Source organism: Macrobrachium rosenbergii, chromosome 9 (assembly GCF_040412425.1).
Source record: "Macrobrachium rosenbergii isolate ZJJX-2024 chromosome 9, ASM4041242v1, whole genome shotgun sequence".
Taxonomy (NCBI): Eukaryota; Metazoa; Arthropoda; class Malacostraca; order Decapoda; family Palaemonidae; genus Macrobrachium; species Macrobrachium rosenbergii.
This window is the reverse complement of record NC_089749.1, coordinates 56,853,003-56,871,495: the sequence shown is the minus strand read 5'-3', so window position 1 is coordinate 56,871,495 and position 18,493 is coordinate 56,853,003. Positions and strand designations below refer to the sequence as shown.

At 37.7% G+C, this 18,493-nt stretch overlaps 1 protein-coding gene across 1 annotated transcript; it reads right to left on the bottom strand.

The window, feature by feature from the left end:
* Positions 1 to 550: 550 nt before the first annotated feature.
* RpL4 (ribosomal protein L4) lies at positions 551 to 10,290 on the bottom strand. Its single transcript, XM_067109259.1, has 8 exons — positions 10,178 to 10,290; positions 2,403 to 2,577; positions 2,034 to 2,279; positions 1,769 to 1,893; positions 1,412 to 1,631; positions 1,077 to 1,227; positions 815 to 962; positions 551 to 690 (listed from the first exon to the last, which is right to left on the bottom strand). Exons 1-8 carry the CDS (start codon positions 10,178 to 10,180, stop codon positions 604 to 606), a joined length of 1,155 nt encoding a protein of 384 aa, XP_066965360.1. The 5' UTR covers positions 10,181 to 10,290; the 3' UTR covers positions 551 to 603.
* Between the last annotated feature and the right edge of the window lie 8,203 nt (positions 10,291 to 18,493).

Sequence of the window (18,493 nt, the reverse complement as noted above, 5' to 3'; positions counted from 1 at the left end):
GAACTGGCATCCACTCCCATCAAAACAACCATCGCGCTCATGGACTCAAAGCTGGAAAGTTACAAAAAAAATTTTTGTTTAATATAACAACCAGGCATCATAATTGCTTGCTGTATTTCAACCAATACTCAGGGTATATAAAGTCTTACCTTATAATTGCCAGATATTCTTCATGGTTTACTGAAATAACTCTGTGGTTATGTGATTAACATTGCTAATCAGTCAATAAATGGCTAGTACCATCACTCTACATACAATAAAGGATTCTGTTTAGCAAAACACACCCCTCAGTAAGGACTAATGAATGGAACATTTAAATGTCATAAGTATTTAATGAGCTGTTAATAACACTTAAATGCTTAACCACTATCAGCCCAATCAATATATTGGCAGATACATTAAAAGCCCAGCAATGTGGACACAAGAACCCATGTCCACTAACTTATCTATCATGCCAATCTCCCCCAAAACCCTTCCCCCTTTTACTTTTATAGTGCACTTCACTTCAGCCTTCAAACAGGACTATACTGGGTAGGAAGCAAATACACTATCATTACATAGGTTTTATTACAATCATAAAACCTATTCGTATAATGAAAAATTCTACTTTTTGGCAGGTGCTTTGGTAGCTTGCTTCTTCTTGGCAGGTGCCTTGGCTGCTTCCGCTGCTTCCCTCTTTGCCTTCTTTTCCTAAAACAGGAGGAATGAAATTAATTACGTAGGTCCATCCACTGGAAGTTACAATGTCAAAACTAAAAAACTGTCAAACATTCTGAATTCCACAAGGAGAGAAAAAAAAAAAAAAGTGACTTACAGCAAAAATTGCATTTTTAACTTCAATGTCTTTCTGCTCTTTAGCAAGGGCAGCAGCTCTGGCAACTTTAGCATAAGGATTGAGGTGTTGCATGGCTTGGCGGTTTCTCAATGGGTTCAGCCTAACCTTGCGGCGCACAATAGTTTTCCTGAAATAATAAGGTTCAATGATGGGCAAATGTTCTTCCTTTGACAAATACTAAATCTTGTTAATACACAGGAAAATCTACAAAACAAACAGGTCTCTCTAGATGAATACTTACTTGGGTTCCCTTACAACAGCCAAAATTTCTCGGCTCTTGAGAAGCCTTGCTAAGTCTGTGTTTGTCATTTTTGGCATGGGCAAATTATAATGCTTTTTCATTGAAGATTTCTTCTGCCATGTACCGTACAGGGAATTGAGTTTGCGGAATGCTGGAAATAAATAGAATAAAATATTTAGGAAAAATAAGTCTTATTAAATTAGACATCAAGTTTTAAATCTGAACGACATACCAAGAAACTATGCATATTTCTATGCATATCCAACACATATGAAAAAGAAAGGCAAACTAATATGACTGACTTTATGATACCAACTCTAAAATGCAATAATCACCTGACTCAGTCCAGATACAGAATCTGCCTACGTGTCCACCAGGAGCAAGTTTCAAGAGATTGAGTTTGTTGACACAAATGGTGTCTACACCTGGGATGTTACGGAATGCTCTCGTCAGTCCCTGATCCTTGTTGTAGATAATCAAAGGACCCCTACGCTGAATACGACGGCGGTTACGCATCTTACCCTTACCAGCACGGAACCTCTTGCTCTTGTATACCTGATGAAATATTTAAAGTTTTCATGAGATTCACCACAGAAAAGGCTACAGTCCTGGACCTGTCGATATATTTTTGAGGGGCAAAACAGACATATCAGAGAGGGTTTTCCTATAATCTACACTTTCTCAACACTAACCTTGAGAATATCTGACCAAATCTTGTTCTTTTTCAGCATCATTACAGCTTCCTTGGTGGTGCTGATCTCCTGAACCTTGTCAGTGACCACTAATGGGATTTCAGGAGTCTCTTGGATCAAATGACCTGAATAGAGGATATAAAAACTGACTTGAGAACAAATTTCTTATAAAATTAATCATCTGAGCACAAATTCCACATTTATGTACACCCATTCTTTGCTAAACAACTGACACTACAAAAATTACTGAAATTACTGAGCTTACCCTTAGACATCACAAGAGCTGGGCTGGAGGATGCTGCAATAGCAGAGCACATAGCGTAACGCTTCTGGTTGACGTTGATCCTGCGATGCCAGCGGCGCCAGATCTTGGTGGGGGCAAACATGCGGCCACCACGGCACATATTTCCGAAGGCACCCTGACCGGATCGATGAGTACCTCCACCACGGACACGTGGAATACGGGCAACGGCACGACCAGTTCCCCATGATTCAGCAGATGTCTGGTGACCTGACAATTAAAAACCCAAACACCATTAGCACAAGAATGTTTGTTCACAAAAACAGCTATATAACTTTGCTAGTGCATTGACAAACTACAACACTGTTGCAAAGACTGGCCAGGTTTACGTACCTGCATCAGCACTGACAGCATAGGGCTGCCTTGCATTCTTGGACATCTGATCATGAACAAAGTTCACAACATCTGGCCTAATTGGGGCCCTAAAGACAGCTGGAAGAGCCACACTAGCTCCTGATGGCGCCCCATCCACATGGACGCTCACCATCGGGCGAGCACACATCGTAGCCTATAAGAAAATGTACATGTAGTTGGGCATTAGAGCATGAGGTAGATAACATAAAACTATAGGGAATGACTTGATAATACTTCTATATACTACCTAAATGACAAATACGTTAGTTCTAGCTGCAGGACCTATACCAAGATGTATCCTTGGTAACTGGCTTTCCACATCACAGTAAATTAACAAAAAGGGTGGTTGATATTTAAAACCTCTAATCAAAGACTTTGCTAATGTCCCATTTATTTAAAGGTCATGGCCTTGATTGTAACTTTTTTTTTTTTTTTTTTTTACTCAAACTAGTCTGTGAGCATTATTGTCAAGGACATGGAACATGCCAAGGAACTGTCTATAGAAAAGGAACATTCCAAAAAAAATAGCAGAGAATCTATCACCCAAGGCAACACCCTACCACTTCCCTTGAAGGTCTTGTATTACATTGACAAGAACGGAGGAAATATAGTAAGAACTAAGACAAGAGGAAGAGGCTGAAATTAATTTCCTACTCACACCTGTCTCTTTCAAACCCTTGCTCTAACAGTGGAAGAGCCATAGTTGCCAACAGCTTCGGAAAAATACACAGTTGCAGAGGCACATCCTGCACAACTGTGCATAGCATATGAAGACAGAAGGCTGCTTCCATGCAGAAGGGAACCTCTAACCTTCCCTTTAGTCTGCATAAGGCCAATAAAGAACTTTGTAAACAAGCACCAGCTACCCCCTAACATTTCAGTCCAAAAAAAAATTTAAACATACACCAGTGTCTTCTTTTGGCAGAAGATTGGATAATTAGATGGAAATTTAAGAGAAGGCTCTTGATATCACACCTTACAGAACTGAGAAGGAAGGAGAATATGGGCAGTCCCTGGCCAAGCGCCGCTAACCAAAAATCGGCGATAATAGCACCAAAAATCCAGCGTAATGGTGCCGTTAACTGGATATTGGTGCTGAAATCCCCACTTAATGGCGTCATTAACCAGAGATTGGCGCTGAAAATCTGGTTAACGATGCTGCCAGCAGGAACTAACAGTCTCTCTAGTATTCACACCAAATTCCATATTGCAAGTACAAAGGCTGACGCACATGAACACAATAGCTCCACATCAAGTTTATAAAACAGGTACAGGTTGCTACAAGAGTAACTTATTATATGCCACTAATCACATTAGCAACTAAAAGAACCTCTTAACTCCACCACTCACCACCTACTTCTAATCAATTACCCTTCTTGTTACTAAGCTATAAACGGGAAGCTACTGCCCAGGCCAGATATTCATCTTCATATCTGTCAAAAGCTGTAAGTAAAGATGTATCCTAAAAGTTATAAATAAGCTGTAACTTCATTGTTCACTCCAATTACCTTTAGGTTAATGAAGGCGATAATGAGTTTTAATCTAGCACTGAACATAAATATACATAACCATTAATAATAATGGCATGTAGGTCTTAGTGCATACTACATTAAGGCAAAACCACCTTATTCGGATACATTTTGGAAAAACTCATGAGACTCACTTTACCAGCCCGATTATTTTAGGTCAGATCTTTAAATATTACCTTATTTCTCATCTGTACATTAGGAAAGGAAGTAAAATAGAAGCTGACTCGATTACAACTAACCACTTTACCAACCCTGAGTTATTTCAAGTCAGTTCTTTAAATATCACCTTATTTCTCATCTGTACATTAGGAAAGGAAGTAAAATAGATGCTGACTCCATTACAACTACCAACTAGTTTTCGTTAATTGCAATTAAGCTCCTAGGTTTGATTACAAAGTATTTGCAAACCGATGGATTTTTCAGTTCCTTGTGACAAAAGGTTAAATGAATGTGCATTCTAAAGAGATGTGTTAATTGTACATGGGATTGAGATGATTACACTTATTAGCCAATCATATAAAGACCAACCTCAAATTAAAACTATGTTTTTAAGATTCCTTAACATACACTACAACCTGATAAAAACTATAACAATTTCTCAACTGTCGATCAAAACTTTCAAGATTTGGTTGCACTTTAAGTAAGATGCTTAAAGCTTTAATGTAAGACTAATTCATTTGCAATTTTGCCTTATGGTATGCCATACACACACACTGACTGTACTTTCATTCTGGCAAAATTGCCTTATGGTATGCCATACACACACACTGACTGTACTTTCATTCTGGCAAAATTGCCTTATGGTATGCCATACACACACACTGACTGTACTTTCATTCTGGCAAAGATGAAGTGTCAGGATTCCAGAAACATCTTGGAAACTTCACCCCAGGGTTGTGCAGTTTTTACTAGCTAAATATGCCTATTGTCAGAGTTGGGACAATAAACTTCACGGGAAAAAAGTACAAGAAAACAAGCAAATGCATTATAAGCATCTAACCTTCCAATTTCAAAATTACAGACCTGCTTTAGTTAAAAACAATATAGTTACGATTCTGAACAAGGTTAAGATGCCAAATAAGGGTTTTGAACAAAGTACTGACACATCACCAAATATCTACATTGATTTTCAAATGTTTTCTCCACTTGTGAGGCAAAAAAATTTCACATGTAGGCTAGGTTATGTGACTTGCATCAAGTACTAAGATAAATTCAAAGATACTTAACAACACCAAATGATGTACAAGTGTTTTTGTGAATTTCGTAAAGCATGTGGATTGATAATAAACAATACTATTACATGTGTGAAATATAAGTCCTGATATTTTTAAGAAATGTGTGCCCTATGTACAATAACAATGGGGAAACAGTTGGGAAGCCGGCATCTTTGGGCTAAAGCAGGTTGAGGGCCAGGGATAACTATGTAAAACATACTAACCTAATCCAAGCAAGGTAGGCTATGTAATCAGGTGTTGTTTTAAGGATTTATGGCCACCTAAGCCAAGTTAGGTGGTAAGGTCCAAGGGGTGTGGAGCAACTGCTGAACTATTTTAAATCTTCAAGTTTATATGGGTAGTTTGCAGAACAGTGGGACAACCCCGAACAGCAGCAAAGTCCATTGTCTCCGGTGTTTAGTATTACTTGTTGTGGGAGGGGAGCAATCACTGGCCAGCTAACATGGTGCCCTAAGTGAGGTTAGGAAGGTAAGCTCAGAACCAGGCATTCTAGGAAAGGTTAAGTTTGTTTGCATATGCGGAACCTGTTCCTATCGTTCTACACTAGCCCCTTTTATCATATACACTAAGCTACTCCACTTCCAAAGATACACCCATTATTACTAGCATTAGTTTACATATATAGCCATATCAAGTCAGTCTTATGCAGTTGAATGCGTTGCCATCTTCACCCCTATCATCAAGCATTCAACATTGCCTGTAGTTTAGCTGGGTAAATCTGAATACTACCAACACAGCCTGGTTCCCGTAACATTCACTGCCTTTTGCTCGTTTTTTTGTTAAGGTTTATAACTTGTTTGTTATAAATGTATATTTAGTCATGTTTTTATGTTTATTCCAAGGGGCTAGTACTAACAGAGCCAATTTAGCACGTAAACTGAAAGCCTAGTTAGCCTACTAAACCAGAGGGCTGCTGTACCCTTAACTGATCCTATTGAAAACTGAACACTTACATAAATCCTGACATACCCTTCTCCTAACTTACATTTAGGCTAAAACATGACATGTCTGAATCTGAATCTGGGCCTAGGCCTAAACCAACCACAGACATCAGGAAGCATACTACATTTTCTAAATAAGCACAATCTCAGTAACAATTTTCTTGGCTCATGACAAGACCTGGTAAAAGTTCGTTTCCTGTCTGTATTCCAATTCCACACAAGGGATAGGGCTAGTATAAACCAAGACCACTGAGAAACAAGGCCTGTTGGATATGACGTCACGACGTCGACGCTGGTGATTCTCTCTCTCCCTAGCTTCCTTCCCATTCATCATTTGCATACAAGGTTTTCTCATGGTTCCATCGTTTCATTTTGTAATTGGACCGTAAAACTTACATGGCATAATGAAGTAGCGTGCCATGTATACATCTTGTGTGCTTTATTGGCTGAACTTATTACGGCAAGTAGGTAAACTCAACAGTAAGCTCACTGTAACAGATATTTGACTTTTGCCTTGGATGACATTACGATAACTAGCACCGATTAATCCCTCGATTCCAGTGCTTGGCTTCAAGCCTAAATTTCAGATTCCATTCCATTCCACATTAGGATATCTTTCGACTGCAACATAAAGTCTGTATTCATCATGCTGGAACCAGCGTTACGCTACGTCGGGAGTGCAAACAAACAGGCTACAGTTAAGTTTGTCCGACAAGGTAACGCAAGTTAGGCCTGTGCAAGTATTGCCTACTCCAAGGTATAGCCCAAGAAAGCTGTAGCCTGAAAAAGGGATTTCGGTAGGTGTTGTGAGCAACAAAGTAAAGCGCAATATAAAGACTGGTTTATGCTAGATTGAATCTTAGTAGAAATTCATATAAACTAGATTCAACAGAATCTAATATATGTTACCCTATGTCACACACAGGTATTATTTTATAAGTTGCCAATACACACTACGAAATTGTAACTTACATTTTTGAAAAGAGCTCTTCATTCTCATTATTTTGAACCCCATAAACACTATTCGCAAATGACAAATAAAAAAATTAGAAAATTTACGCCTTATAAGGTAAGAATACCCCTCCCCTCCATAGCTAATACGGCAAAATTGTAACCAGTCAACACCCGTTGGTGAAGTTATATTGGTATTTTAAGGTTCTTTTAGTGCCCTATTACTTCATAGTCATTTTTGCATGAAAAACTCAAAATGGTTTTTCGTGCAAAAATGGCTGGCTGGAGTCTTATTGGCAACTTGTGAAATTTTACCTCAAGTGAAGCCTATGTCTCAGAACGGTAAAACTTTACAAAGGTTGCGCACCCTATATCTCGGTAAATAGCCCGTTACATGCAAAACATTACATAAGAAAACTTTTTCCCCATCCTAAAATACAACTGTTAGGACACATGACAGTAGTTGTTATCAGTGACACGCTACACTGCTCTCCAGCATTTCTTCCGGTCTCCACAGTACGTCGTCCAGTCGGGGGTTATTTCGAAGGTTGGGTCAAAGGCTTGTACACATGTGTAGGCCAGGTTTGGGTTCCTGCACATGCTATTTTTTTGTCTAATTGACCTATCGTATTCTCCAATTTAGATTTGATCCAGAACCAATCATAAGCCTAGGATTATACCCACTAGGCCTTGATTTCTCGGCATTGCTGTGAATTCGTCCATTTGATTTCCGCCCGCAAACGTAATGGCTCTCTGCCTTGGTTGTGATTTGAGTGTTGTAGATATCTGGGATATCAGCCCACAACATCGAATGTTGCTGGAGGGACGCTCGGGCTAATGTACCGTGATACGGCAGAAGGGAAGAAGCCTTCAACAAATACCTGGCCTGTCACCTCTTCCACCGAAAAAACCCATTTTACAAAGCCCGGTTTCACCTATTTATGCGTGATGTCGCTGCCCTCTACCCATTTCCTGTTTCCCCAGTGGAACACGAATTTGACACCTCCCAACAATAAGGATGTTCATTGATGTAAAAGTAGGCTAAGGTGAATGGTCCCTAAGTAAGGCTAAGAGCAAATTGGCTGCACATATTGGTAAGTGTTCTTGTTGGCCACTCACACTGTCTGGATGTCCACTCAGGTTAAGAACAGCCCACATGTTCGGATTGTGAACTCAGCCAGAACAATAACCCTAAGTTTTGGGGGTTTGTTTATGTATGCGTAGGCCAATCATGTCTGAACGTCCGGTTAACCCCTAAGTTTTGAGTCAACAGTTGAATGGAGCCTAGTATGCAGTTTGTCGATAAATATATAGAGCCTAGTTTTCTGCTAATACCTTCCCCATCGCTCCTTTTCTGTAACCCGTGGCTAGTGTGCACAGCGCAACATTACCACCTGCCAGAACATACAAGCCTGCCAAGAATATTTCAAAACGCGTATAAGGCGCAAAGTGCCGTTCCGCCACCCCCAAACTGAAAGCAGAAATGTAAAAAAAATGGCCTAGGCTAGCGGTGTCCGTAGGTGCATAAAGGTAGACTACCAGAATGTTGTGACATGTTGTAAGTAGAGTAGCAGGAAACATTTTGTGTGCAGAGTAGTGGATCGGCCTCATGTATGCGGAGCAGCGGGTTAACCTCACGTACGTAGAGTAGAGGGGTCAGTAAAATGGGCCACTGCAAAATTCGTGGACAACGCAAACCTGTGTTCGTTCCCCCTACCTAAAAACACCGGTTTCCCAACAGGGTCCCCCTTACCGTTTGTTGTTAATTAGGAAATGCATATGAACATGGCGCAAAAACATCCCTTTACATGAATTCCTCCTTTGTCGGTTCCCACCACCCAAAAACCCCGGTTTCCCAACACCGTCCCCTTTACCATTTGTTATATGCTTTTGCATATTCACTTATTGCATGTTTACAGTAATTACGCCAAAGTATATGTTTTTCGGGCATTTTCTAGCATGAAATATGGTGCGGAACTGTTGTATATTTTTACCCCTTACTGGACCTAGATTGATTAAGGCGAATGAAATTAGACTGGCCTAGTATTCTCTTTCGGTGATCTCGATTCAACATGGCAAAAGTGATTAATCTACACTGTTTCGCCGTGTTTAGTACTAGCCCTGGAGGGAATTGAACATCCCTTCACTTGTCCATAAGTGCATTTTGCAAAAGAAACTTCAGAAAAAATCCTAAAATTCACAATTCCATTTTTTATATAAATATTAAGTTTGCAAAAATTATGTATATGGAATATTTTTAATTTCTTTATGAAGATTCAAAAGATATAAAAAACCAAGTGGGGATGTTCGGTCCGGAAACGAACATTATCCTAAGATCCCTTTACTTGCGTAGTCTAACCCAGTCAGGCTTCGAGGGTTCCTAAGCTAGGTTTCATTTTCATGAATTTCATTATCCAAAACCCAACCACCCGACATCCCTAACCTGCTAATTTAATAAACCCAACCTTTACTAGAATACCGTGGCGTGAGCTACCTCCCTGAATTTATTACAAGAAATGGCCTTGGGGTTTGTTGATAGGGTGGCGTCCTAATGTCTTTCGACAGTGAAGCCAAATATTCACTTTTGTAAAAAGCCCCTAACATGACATAATTGGAAAGCATCTTAACAAAAATTGCGGAAGACTACGAATTTTAGACTGCGACATAAAGGATTGGCAATTTACATATATAAACCTTACAAAACATATTAACAAAATCTAATTTAGCACGGCGGGTACTAGGTATATGTATACACTACGTTAGGCAAAATGACCCGCAAAACTAGCAACGTGGGAGGCCTATATCGTCAACTAGGACCTCGGCTGACTAAAATCTTTAACAAATCACATACGGGAGACTTATCAGCGCTCACTATGTCTAAATATAAAGCGAATAAAAGCGCACACAAAAATTCCACCCACCGGTGAAAGCTTTCACCAGCCACAGCGGAACATGTGGTCCGAAAATGACAACTCTTTAAATATTTCAGTTACGAACGAAAATTACGCACAGAATTCAACTACCACAACACTTCATTTCCATGCCTAGCATTTGGACGTCGCCATGACGAAATAATATGAGTAATTACGCGAACTTACCATTTTTTATTTTAAAAGACGGATCTTCACGTGCACTGTCAACGAAGATCCTTCCTAAAGAGGATGGGTGGCAGTGCCGCCACGCGGCCAACGCGTCAACTAGAAAGGCGTCGTTTGCTCTGCTACAATCGTCGTACTTTTTCATTATTTAAATATTTATTATTATTATTATTATTATTATTATTATTATTATTATTATTATTATTATTATTATTATTACTATTATTATTATTATTAAAGCGAGAAAAATTAGCAAATATTGCACGGTGCTTTAAATTTATTATTAATATTGAAACGAGAAAAGTTAGGTAATAATGCACATATTTTTCATTATTATTATTATTATTATTATTATTATTATTATTATTATTATTATTATATTATTATTATTATTATTATTATTATTATTATTATTATTATTATTATTATTATTATTATTATATTTGCTCAGAAGCATCTTTCTCGCCCATGATGTGATTTATTTAATTAATAATTTTTTAAGATATATACATCTCATATCTGTGGAAATAAAGTAATCAGATTGCTTAAATTAAATAAACAGAAAAGAGAGACTGAAACTGAATGGAAACTAAAGAGAACACATTTTAAGAAATCACTTACTTAAAGACTTAAGGGCTAATAGTGCTGTCCATTGGCCATCAGTGCAGAATTTGTAGTGTCAAATATAATCATGACAGAGATAAGTAGACTATCAACTATGAATAAGAACAGGATAGCCAAGAAGACGCAGAATATTACAGGAAAGAGTGTCAGAATTCTGGTAACTATTGGCTTTGTTGTTTTGTTATGTTCATAACATATAGCGCAGTGTCTGGGGCTGCTGCAAGATTGCCATAAATTTTGTCTTGGCTAGATCATCTCAGTGAACATTTGTAAAAAAAAGTTTGCAGAAGTCTTCAGATAACTATTATCTGTGTGTCTACTCTAATTATGTTTATCTAATTCTTCTGATATGCTCTTTGATTTTACAGCATATTTCTGTATGTACGATGTGCTGATTTTGGTTCGAGTATGGATGTAATTTTATTCATTAAATAAGAAGTTAATTCATGCAGTATGGTGGGATAGTGAAGAAGGGGTGCTACGGTAATGATTATATTAAGTAGGGTGCCATCACTAAAAAAAGACTGAGAACCACTGGTATAGAGAGACGAGGAATGTGTGTGTGTGTGTTTCCACCTAGCCACCTCTGCTCAGTCGTATGAATGAACATAAAATCAAAATATAACTTTTTTTTAAAATGCAGTAATGAGTATCCTGGTCATCATTATGAGGCTCAGGTGTTTTTCGGGGCTCTTATAAGAGAAGTTAATTTTCATATTCGTTGTTTTCGGGGCCATGCAAATGTTTTGTTTCATCTCTTTAGGAGCGAATTTTGAACTGTGGTTCTGTAGTGGCTAGTTCCCAGTGAATAAAATATGCGTGTATGTACGGTAGGTATAATATAGTGCATTGTCTAATATAAATGCCAGCAAATAAAAGAAAAAGGAATTTACGCAAAAATAAAAGCACTGCGTCCATAAGATAATGCACAGGCTATGATGTTATATATATATATATATATATATATATATATATATATATATATATATATATATATATATATATATACATATGTATGTATGTGTGTGTGTGTGTGTGTGTGTGTGTGTGTCAACTTTATCACTGGCACAATTATCTGTGCTTTAATACAATTACTAACAGGACCTCATTGAAACTGAATGGTATCTAGCGGAGATATTTATTCAATGAAAGTTACTTTTTTTTTAATAAATATCCGCTAGATACCATCCAGTGTCAGTGAGGTCCTGTTAGCAAATACACACAGGCACACACACATATATATATATAATATTTATATATACAGTATGTATATTATATGTATCTTTGTTATATTCATACCCTACCATAAAGTTAGATTAAGGTAGTTAGTTCCGAGACCAAGAGCGTAAAATTAATATTTTTCAATAGTGCGCAAAAACTAATTCAGTCAATTTCATTCTTAACACTTAGAGGGGCATCGCTAGAATGCTAAATGCTGGAAGAAAATTGTCACTGGTAGTTTTAATATTGTGATGATGCTATGATAACCCACTTCCAGAGAAAAGGTGAACAGTGCTTGCAAGCAAGCCCACTGCTTGCGCTGGGGTACATAAACTTATGGTAATTATCGTACACAGCCGCCAAGCCCTGTTAGCATCCGATGAAAGTTGTTCATTTTCCACGATTTACTTGCTGATGTGTAGAATAGTGCCAACATTGACTTTCATGCAAAGTTTTATCATCATTTGTCCACTTGAAATAAATGCTTAATTGGTGCAAAGAATGAAATATTCTTTATTCGCTGCCAATACGGAAGTTCTTTTATCAAAACTCTGCAGTGTTTATTAGTGAATAGTGGTCCACAGTTCATTGCTAAAATTAGCAAATCCGAAAAATATTATTCATGGAGACGTTCCATTGTTTTCATGCAATTAAATGATAATTTCATAAGAATTTGTAAAAAAAAATTTGTATATACTATGTCAAAATGAAAGTATTGGAAAAAGATAGAGATTTCGTTACAGTTGGTGTTCATAGAACGCCACCTCCCTCTAGAACGGTGGACGATAACGAAAAGTGTGACGTCAGTGTATAATCTATATTAGACAGAATCTTCTTCTTCTTCGTTACTAACGAATAACACGATTACTTGAAAGGACATTGCTATTACAAAGCTTCTGGACAGAAGCAACGCCCTTCCCACCTAGTACCCGTGACATGTTCCAATTGCCGTTTCTCGTATTTATATTATTGTCGTCTAACGAGGTATGATTGCCGGATATACATGTCATCGGGTATTATGTGGAATAAAACGATTTTGTATTGTTAAAGTCATTGAATATATTCTTAATCGATATTATGGCCTTTCAGTTGTCCTTCCTTTGCATTTTGAAAACCAAGACTGCGGTAAGATTCCTATGACATCGGAAATGCTATCATCATTACCATCGCCTAAACCGCCGATTAATCCAAACTAAGGGCTTCTGTGAAATTCCACTATACCCATATTTTCCCCGCGTTTCATCTTCCACAAATCTCAGTTCATCCCCAGCCTCCTATCTCATATAGTTCTCATCCAAGTAGGTCTGGGTCTTACAACTCTATAGCAACGGTAAGGCTTTAAATGTCTATGACATATCAGGTCACGATTTCAGGTGTAAATTTTGGTAAGAAATTTACTTTTGAGAGACTTATGCTTAATATTGCTTTCCTTGTTTCACAAAAAATTGGTAACTTGCAGAAATGTTTTTGGATGACGGTTCCTGGTTCCCAGGCGCTCACTTCAAAAACACAGTTGCGGGCACACTATACAAGTCTCTTGAGGTGCGAAGCTTTATTCCCTTGAATACAATTTTAGCCAATTTTATTTTGACTTTACATTATATATAGCATTTAACAGTTTTTCATTTAATTCAGCACCATACCCCGAAACCTTCCAGATGTTACTTAATATTTCGAATTTACTTTTATTACTCCTCCGCTTTACGTTACTATTTCTTTTTAACTGGTGCCGTCGCTTTCTAGGTTGGTGACGTCCTTTATTTTCATGGTTATTCTTATATATTCCACTAGCTTTCTGTTTCGGGGCTTTCAGGGACTCTCAAGTTAAGTGGTATAGTCCGCTGACTCTGTAAGGTTTTACACCTGAACAAATGTTCGGTGCTGTCCTCCTCTACTCTGCAGTTATCACAGACCTCGTCCTTATAATCTTCCTCGATACTTATTTTCCTCAAAGCAACCTATGAATCCCAGCTTCTTCATTTCTTCCTTCTTCTTTTCTTTCAATGTTTCTTCGATATCTTGCTTTATTCTTCTCTTTATTTCCTTTTTCAGTTCTTTTTTGCCATATTTTCTCATTTCATTTATATCTGTATTATATTTTTTACATATATTTTCTACGCCTTTTGTCCAGCACTGTCCGTAGGGGGCTCTTAACTGATCTTCCACTGTTTCTTTGATTAACCTTTTCTCGTCTGTATATATAATATTGTGGAATAGCATTATTTTCTTGTATTCAATTCTATAGGCTACTGGCGATATGCCGGACTCCGCTATAATTCCCCAGTACGGCGTGCCCTTCGGCTGTTCATACATTCCTCGGAGGATCCTGTATTGCATTTGCTCCAGAGCGTTTGACTCGTTTTCCGTTAAGTTGCTCCAGGTCTCTATGCTTTAATTCTTCTTCCTTGTTTCGAGTACTATTCAACAGTTTGGTCTTCGGGTGCTGGTTGTTATCTCAAACTCTTGAATAGAGCTATGTCATCAGTCAAGTTTATTTTGTCAACTTGTGGCAGAGACGTAAAGTGAGTTCATTATGTTTTGTTGCGTAAAATGTGCTGTAACAACAAACATCCTCTGCACTCCTCTTTACCTGACCTGGTCGTCTTCGCTCGCAATGCTGGGTAGGGTACTGCCACAAACAGTGCATCGTTTTCTATCAACTGATTTAATACTACTCAGTTTGCTGTGAATTTTATCCTGGCCACAGCTAAAATGTGGAATGGTGCAGTTGTGGAATCTTCTGATCTCCAAATATTTAAGCGAGGAGCAATTTCATTCCTGCTCTGTGCTGACGTCGCCTGAATTTCGGGTATATCGGTTTTATTTTCTATTCCGTCATATTTCTTTATTTCTCTATATCCTTTTCCTTTAATCTCTCTCTCTCTCTCTCCTCTCTCTCTCTCTCTCTCTCTCTCTCTCTCTCTCTCTCTCTCTCTCTCTCTCCTCAGGCTGATTTCCCTTTGGAACCCTTTGTGGTATAGTCCGCTGACTCTGTCCATTAGGGTTTTTAGCTGAAGATCTAAAGAAAGAAAGAAAAAAGATTTAGCAAAAAGAGGACCAATAAACCAGAGTATTGTAGAATTTTTACCATTATATTTCATGAACTTGTTTACAGTTCTAAGATAACCTAACAACAGTGATGATTAAACTTGAACAAAAATTCTGGAATACGCTTCCATCCAGCTATCAATTTTTCATTTCTCTTCTGTAGTCTAAAATTACCTGATACTGTACAGGTAGACCAGTTGGTCAGTACTTATAAATGGAGAACCTATGAAAAAATCAAACATATAATGGAAGGTTTACAGGGAAAATGCATACGATGGTTTAGATTAAGCTGGCCTAGCACGTGCAGGGTGTGAGGCATGGTATGGACTTATGGGCTCGGACCTAGCCAATCGAGACAAAGATGCATACAAATCGTTATGTATTATGGTGGTGTCAAGAGTTTGTGTACTATTATGACAAGAGGAGAAAGAAAATTGAGGAAATGAAGAACTGAATTTGGGCAAGGTACTAAGTTACAGTCCAGAACGCAAAAGTTACAAATGTAGTAAATATATCCTAAACCGGTTTGAACCAAAACAGCGAGTTTACAATTGCTGGAATCCATCTATGTTACTTGCGATAAAACGAACACCTACAGGAGAGAGGTGGGGATTACCGCGCACATTTTCTTGAGCAGCAAAAGAGTATAATGTTCTTTTCCCTTTACTGCTCATCCGTTCCATTTATTCTTTTTTCTGCTTACTGCCCAACTTCTTTCATTTTACCTTGCTCCAGTGTTCACAAACCCTCAAAGGAGCTATTATAAGAACACATTTTCCGGCATCTTTAAGCATCTTGCTGACAAATCTTAGACCAGTTAGCTAATAACTGATTGATTTATTTCAATTAAAGAACGTTACAGAATAGCATAAACTGTGACAAATCGAAATATTCAAAGTTGTGGCTTGTTCGTCACTTACTGTAAGGAAAATACGCGGCTGGGATTTTACAGAAATATGAAAACTTAGAATTGCTGTTTGGTACAAATTCGGAGCCAAGCTGCTAAAAGATGCCGGGAGAAAGTACACTTTTGCCACCGCCTTTAGCGTTATGATATTTCTTTGATTCACTTAAAATATTTCTAATTACATTAACTTTTCTTCTGTATTGACAAAGCTAGAATATATATATATATATTTTTGTCTTTACTGTCAGCTGTGTAAAGCGGAGGCAATAAAATGAAGCAGTTGAGACTGGTAAAGCGTGTATAGAAATATGCTACGTCATCCTGATTCTGCTCTTCTGGAATGACCCCTTTCCGCCTTTGGTGCGAGACACTCAGTCGATCATTTACATCCGGCTATTGTATTGCATAGCAATTAATCTACAAACTTGGCGATGAACATTACCACCCTAATACAGTTCAACCTGTATTGCAGTGTTTTACTTACGTTTTTATTTATTTATTTATTTGTTAATTTATCTGGTTTTCTAATAACTTTCTGTTTCCCATTACCTTCTGTTACTTCTTTCGAAAGAACACCATATTCTTTGGAAGCTTGAATTTCGGGTCGCTGGCCCCTGTGGGTTTGTTCCATGTGAATGGGATTCATACATGTCCTACGTGTGCTACAACAGACTCATATTAATAAGAATAATAGTTTGCCTAGAGTAAATCAGAATACTAAGCAAAACAAATAGTTTCATGTACGTCACTAACGTCTATGAAATGAGACCTAAGGTAAGAGCAAGAGAGATCAAAAGGAAGCTTTCAATAAACATTGATACGTGGGACTTAAAGGTGGTAGGGTGGGGACTGACGGGCTAACCGAATCGAGCCAGTTTTGGACTCCTGGCAAGGTGAGGATTCATCAAGACATACCTTCAAGCGGTGGTTATCCCAAGAGGTCATCAAGTTACACTGCGTTGTAACGGGGTCTGTTTATCGCTGTATCCTAAGTAGATAGACATTCGTATTCGTTTTGTCTCTGTGAATCGAATATACAAAGTAGAAAATGAGGGTGCCGGATGCATAGTACCATGCGCCATGAATAAATACTCTGAGGATTAACGTAGCTATGATACATAATTGTACGATGCTAAACACGTAAAATATTTTCATGATTCTTGTTCGCCACTTTTTTTTATTCTGCATTTAGTTAGCATAGTTTTATTTAGTGGTTGTATTCTGCGCCTAAAAACTGAATAGCAAGATAGTCTAAAGTTTCACAATGTCTGAACTGTTGTTTCATGATTTTGATCTTAGCTCGATTTTTAGCTTTCTGTAAAAGACAACTATTGTGCTGGCTTTGTCTGTCCGTCCGCACTTTTTCTGCCCTTCCTCAGATCGTAAAAACTACTGAGGCTAGAGGGCTGCAAACTGGTATGTTGATCATCCACCCTCCAACCATCAAACATACCAAATTGCAGCCCTTTAGCCTCTGTGGTTTTTATTTCTATTTAAGGTTAAAGTTTTAACCATAATCGTGCTTCTGGCAACGATAGGCCACCACCGGGCCATGGTTAAAGTTTCATGGGCCGCGGCTCATACAGCATTATACCGAGACCACCGAAAGGTAGATCTATTTTCGGTGGCCTTCATTATATGCTGTAGCGGCTGCACAGAAAACTCGATTGCGTATAAGAAACTTCGGTGCATTTTTACTTTTTTTTTTATTACGATTTTTTTTTTATTACGAAGTACTGTAATAACTAATTTTCACTCCGCTGGGAGAGATAACTGTCAAATTGCAGTACACTCATGAAATGTGAGAACAGTCATTCTTCCGAGGCCTGCTCTTCAAGGTTTCGTAGAGATGGTGTTTTGGGTTGGGAAATATTATTACTATCCTGACTTTCATAAATGTTTCTCTTAATTGAGATTTAAGCCAGATGTTTCATTGATAATGAACTTTTGTTTTATGTTAAGTGTAGCTTAAAGACGTTATAATAATAATAATAATAATAATAATAATAATAATAATAATAATAATAATAATAATTTTACTTTTTTGTGCATGTGAACAAGAAAATGCCTGATTATTTCATTAAAAATATACCATAAACATGCTTGCGCACACACTCAAATTTAAGATTAGCTTTACAAATGTAAAGCTTGAAAATGGCTAAAGCTGCAAGTTTTAAACAAAGGAACGTAAATTTTCTCTTGCGGTTGACTCAGAAGATTAGTTATTTGTTGCTCTGACAATGCGCCAGCCTTGTGTGTCGGCACGGACTCTTGTTTCAAAGGCTAATTTAGTAATCCAATAGGATACTGTGTAGGAACTTTCACAGTGCCAAACAAATAGAATGTGATATCTTTGATCCGACGTTGCATATATGACAGTAATATATTAAGATTACTTTAGTATAAGACAGCTGCACTTGCAATATAGCGGATTAGTTTGAATCTTGAATTGTAGTATATATATCATTATTAATATATATATATATATATATATATATATATATATATATATATAT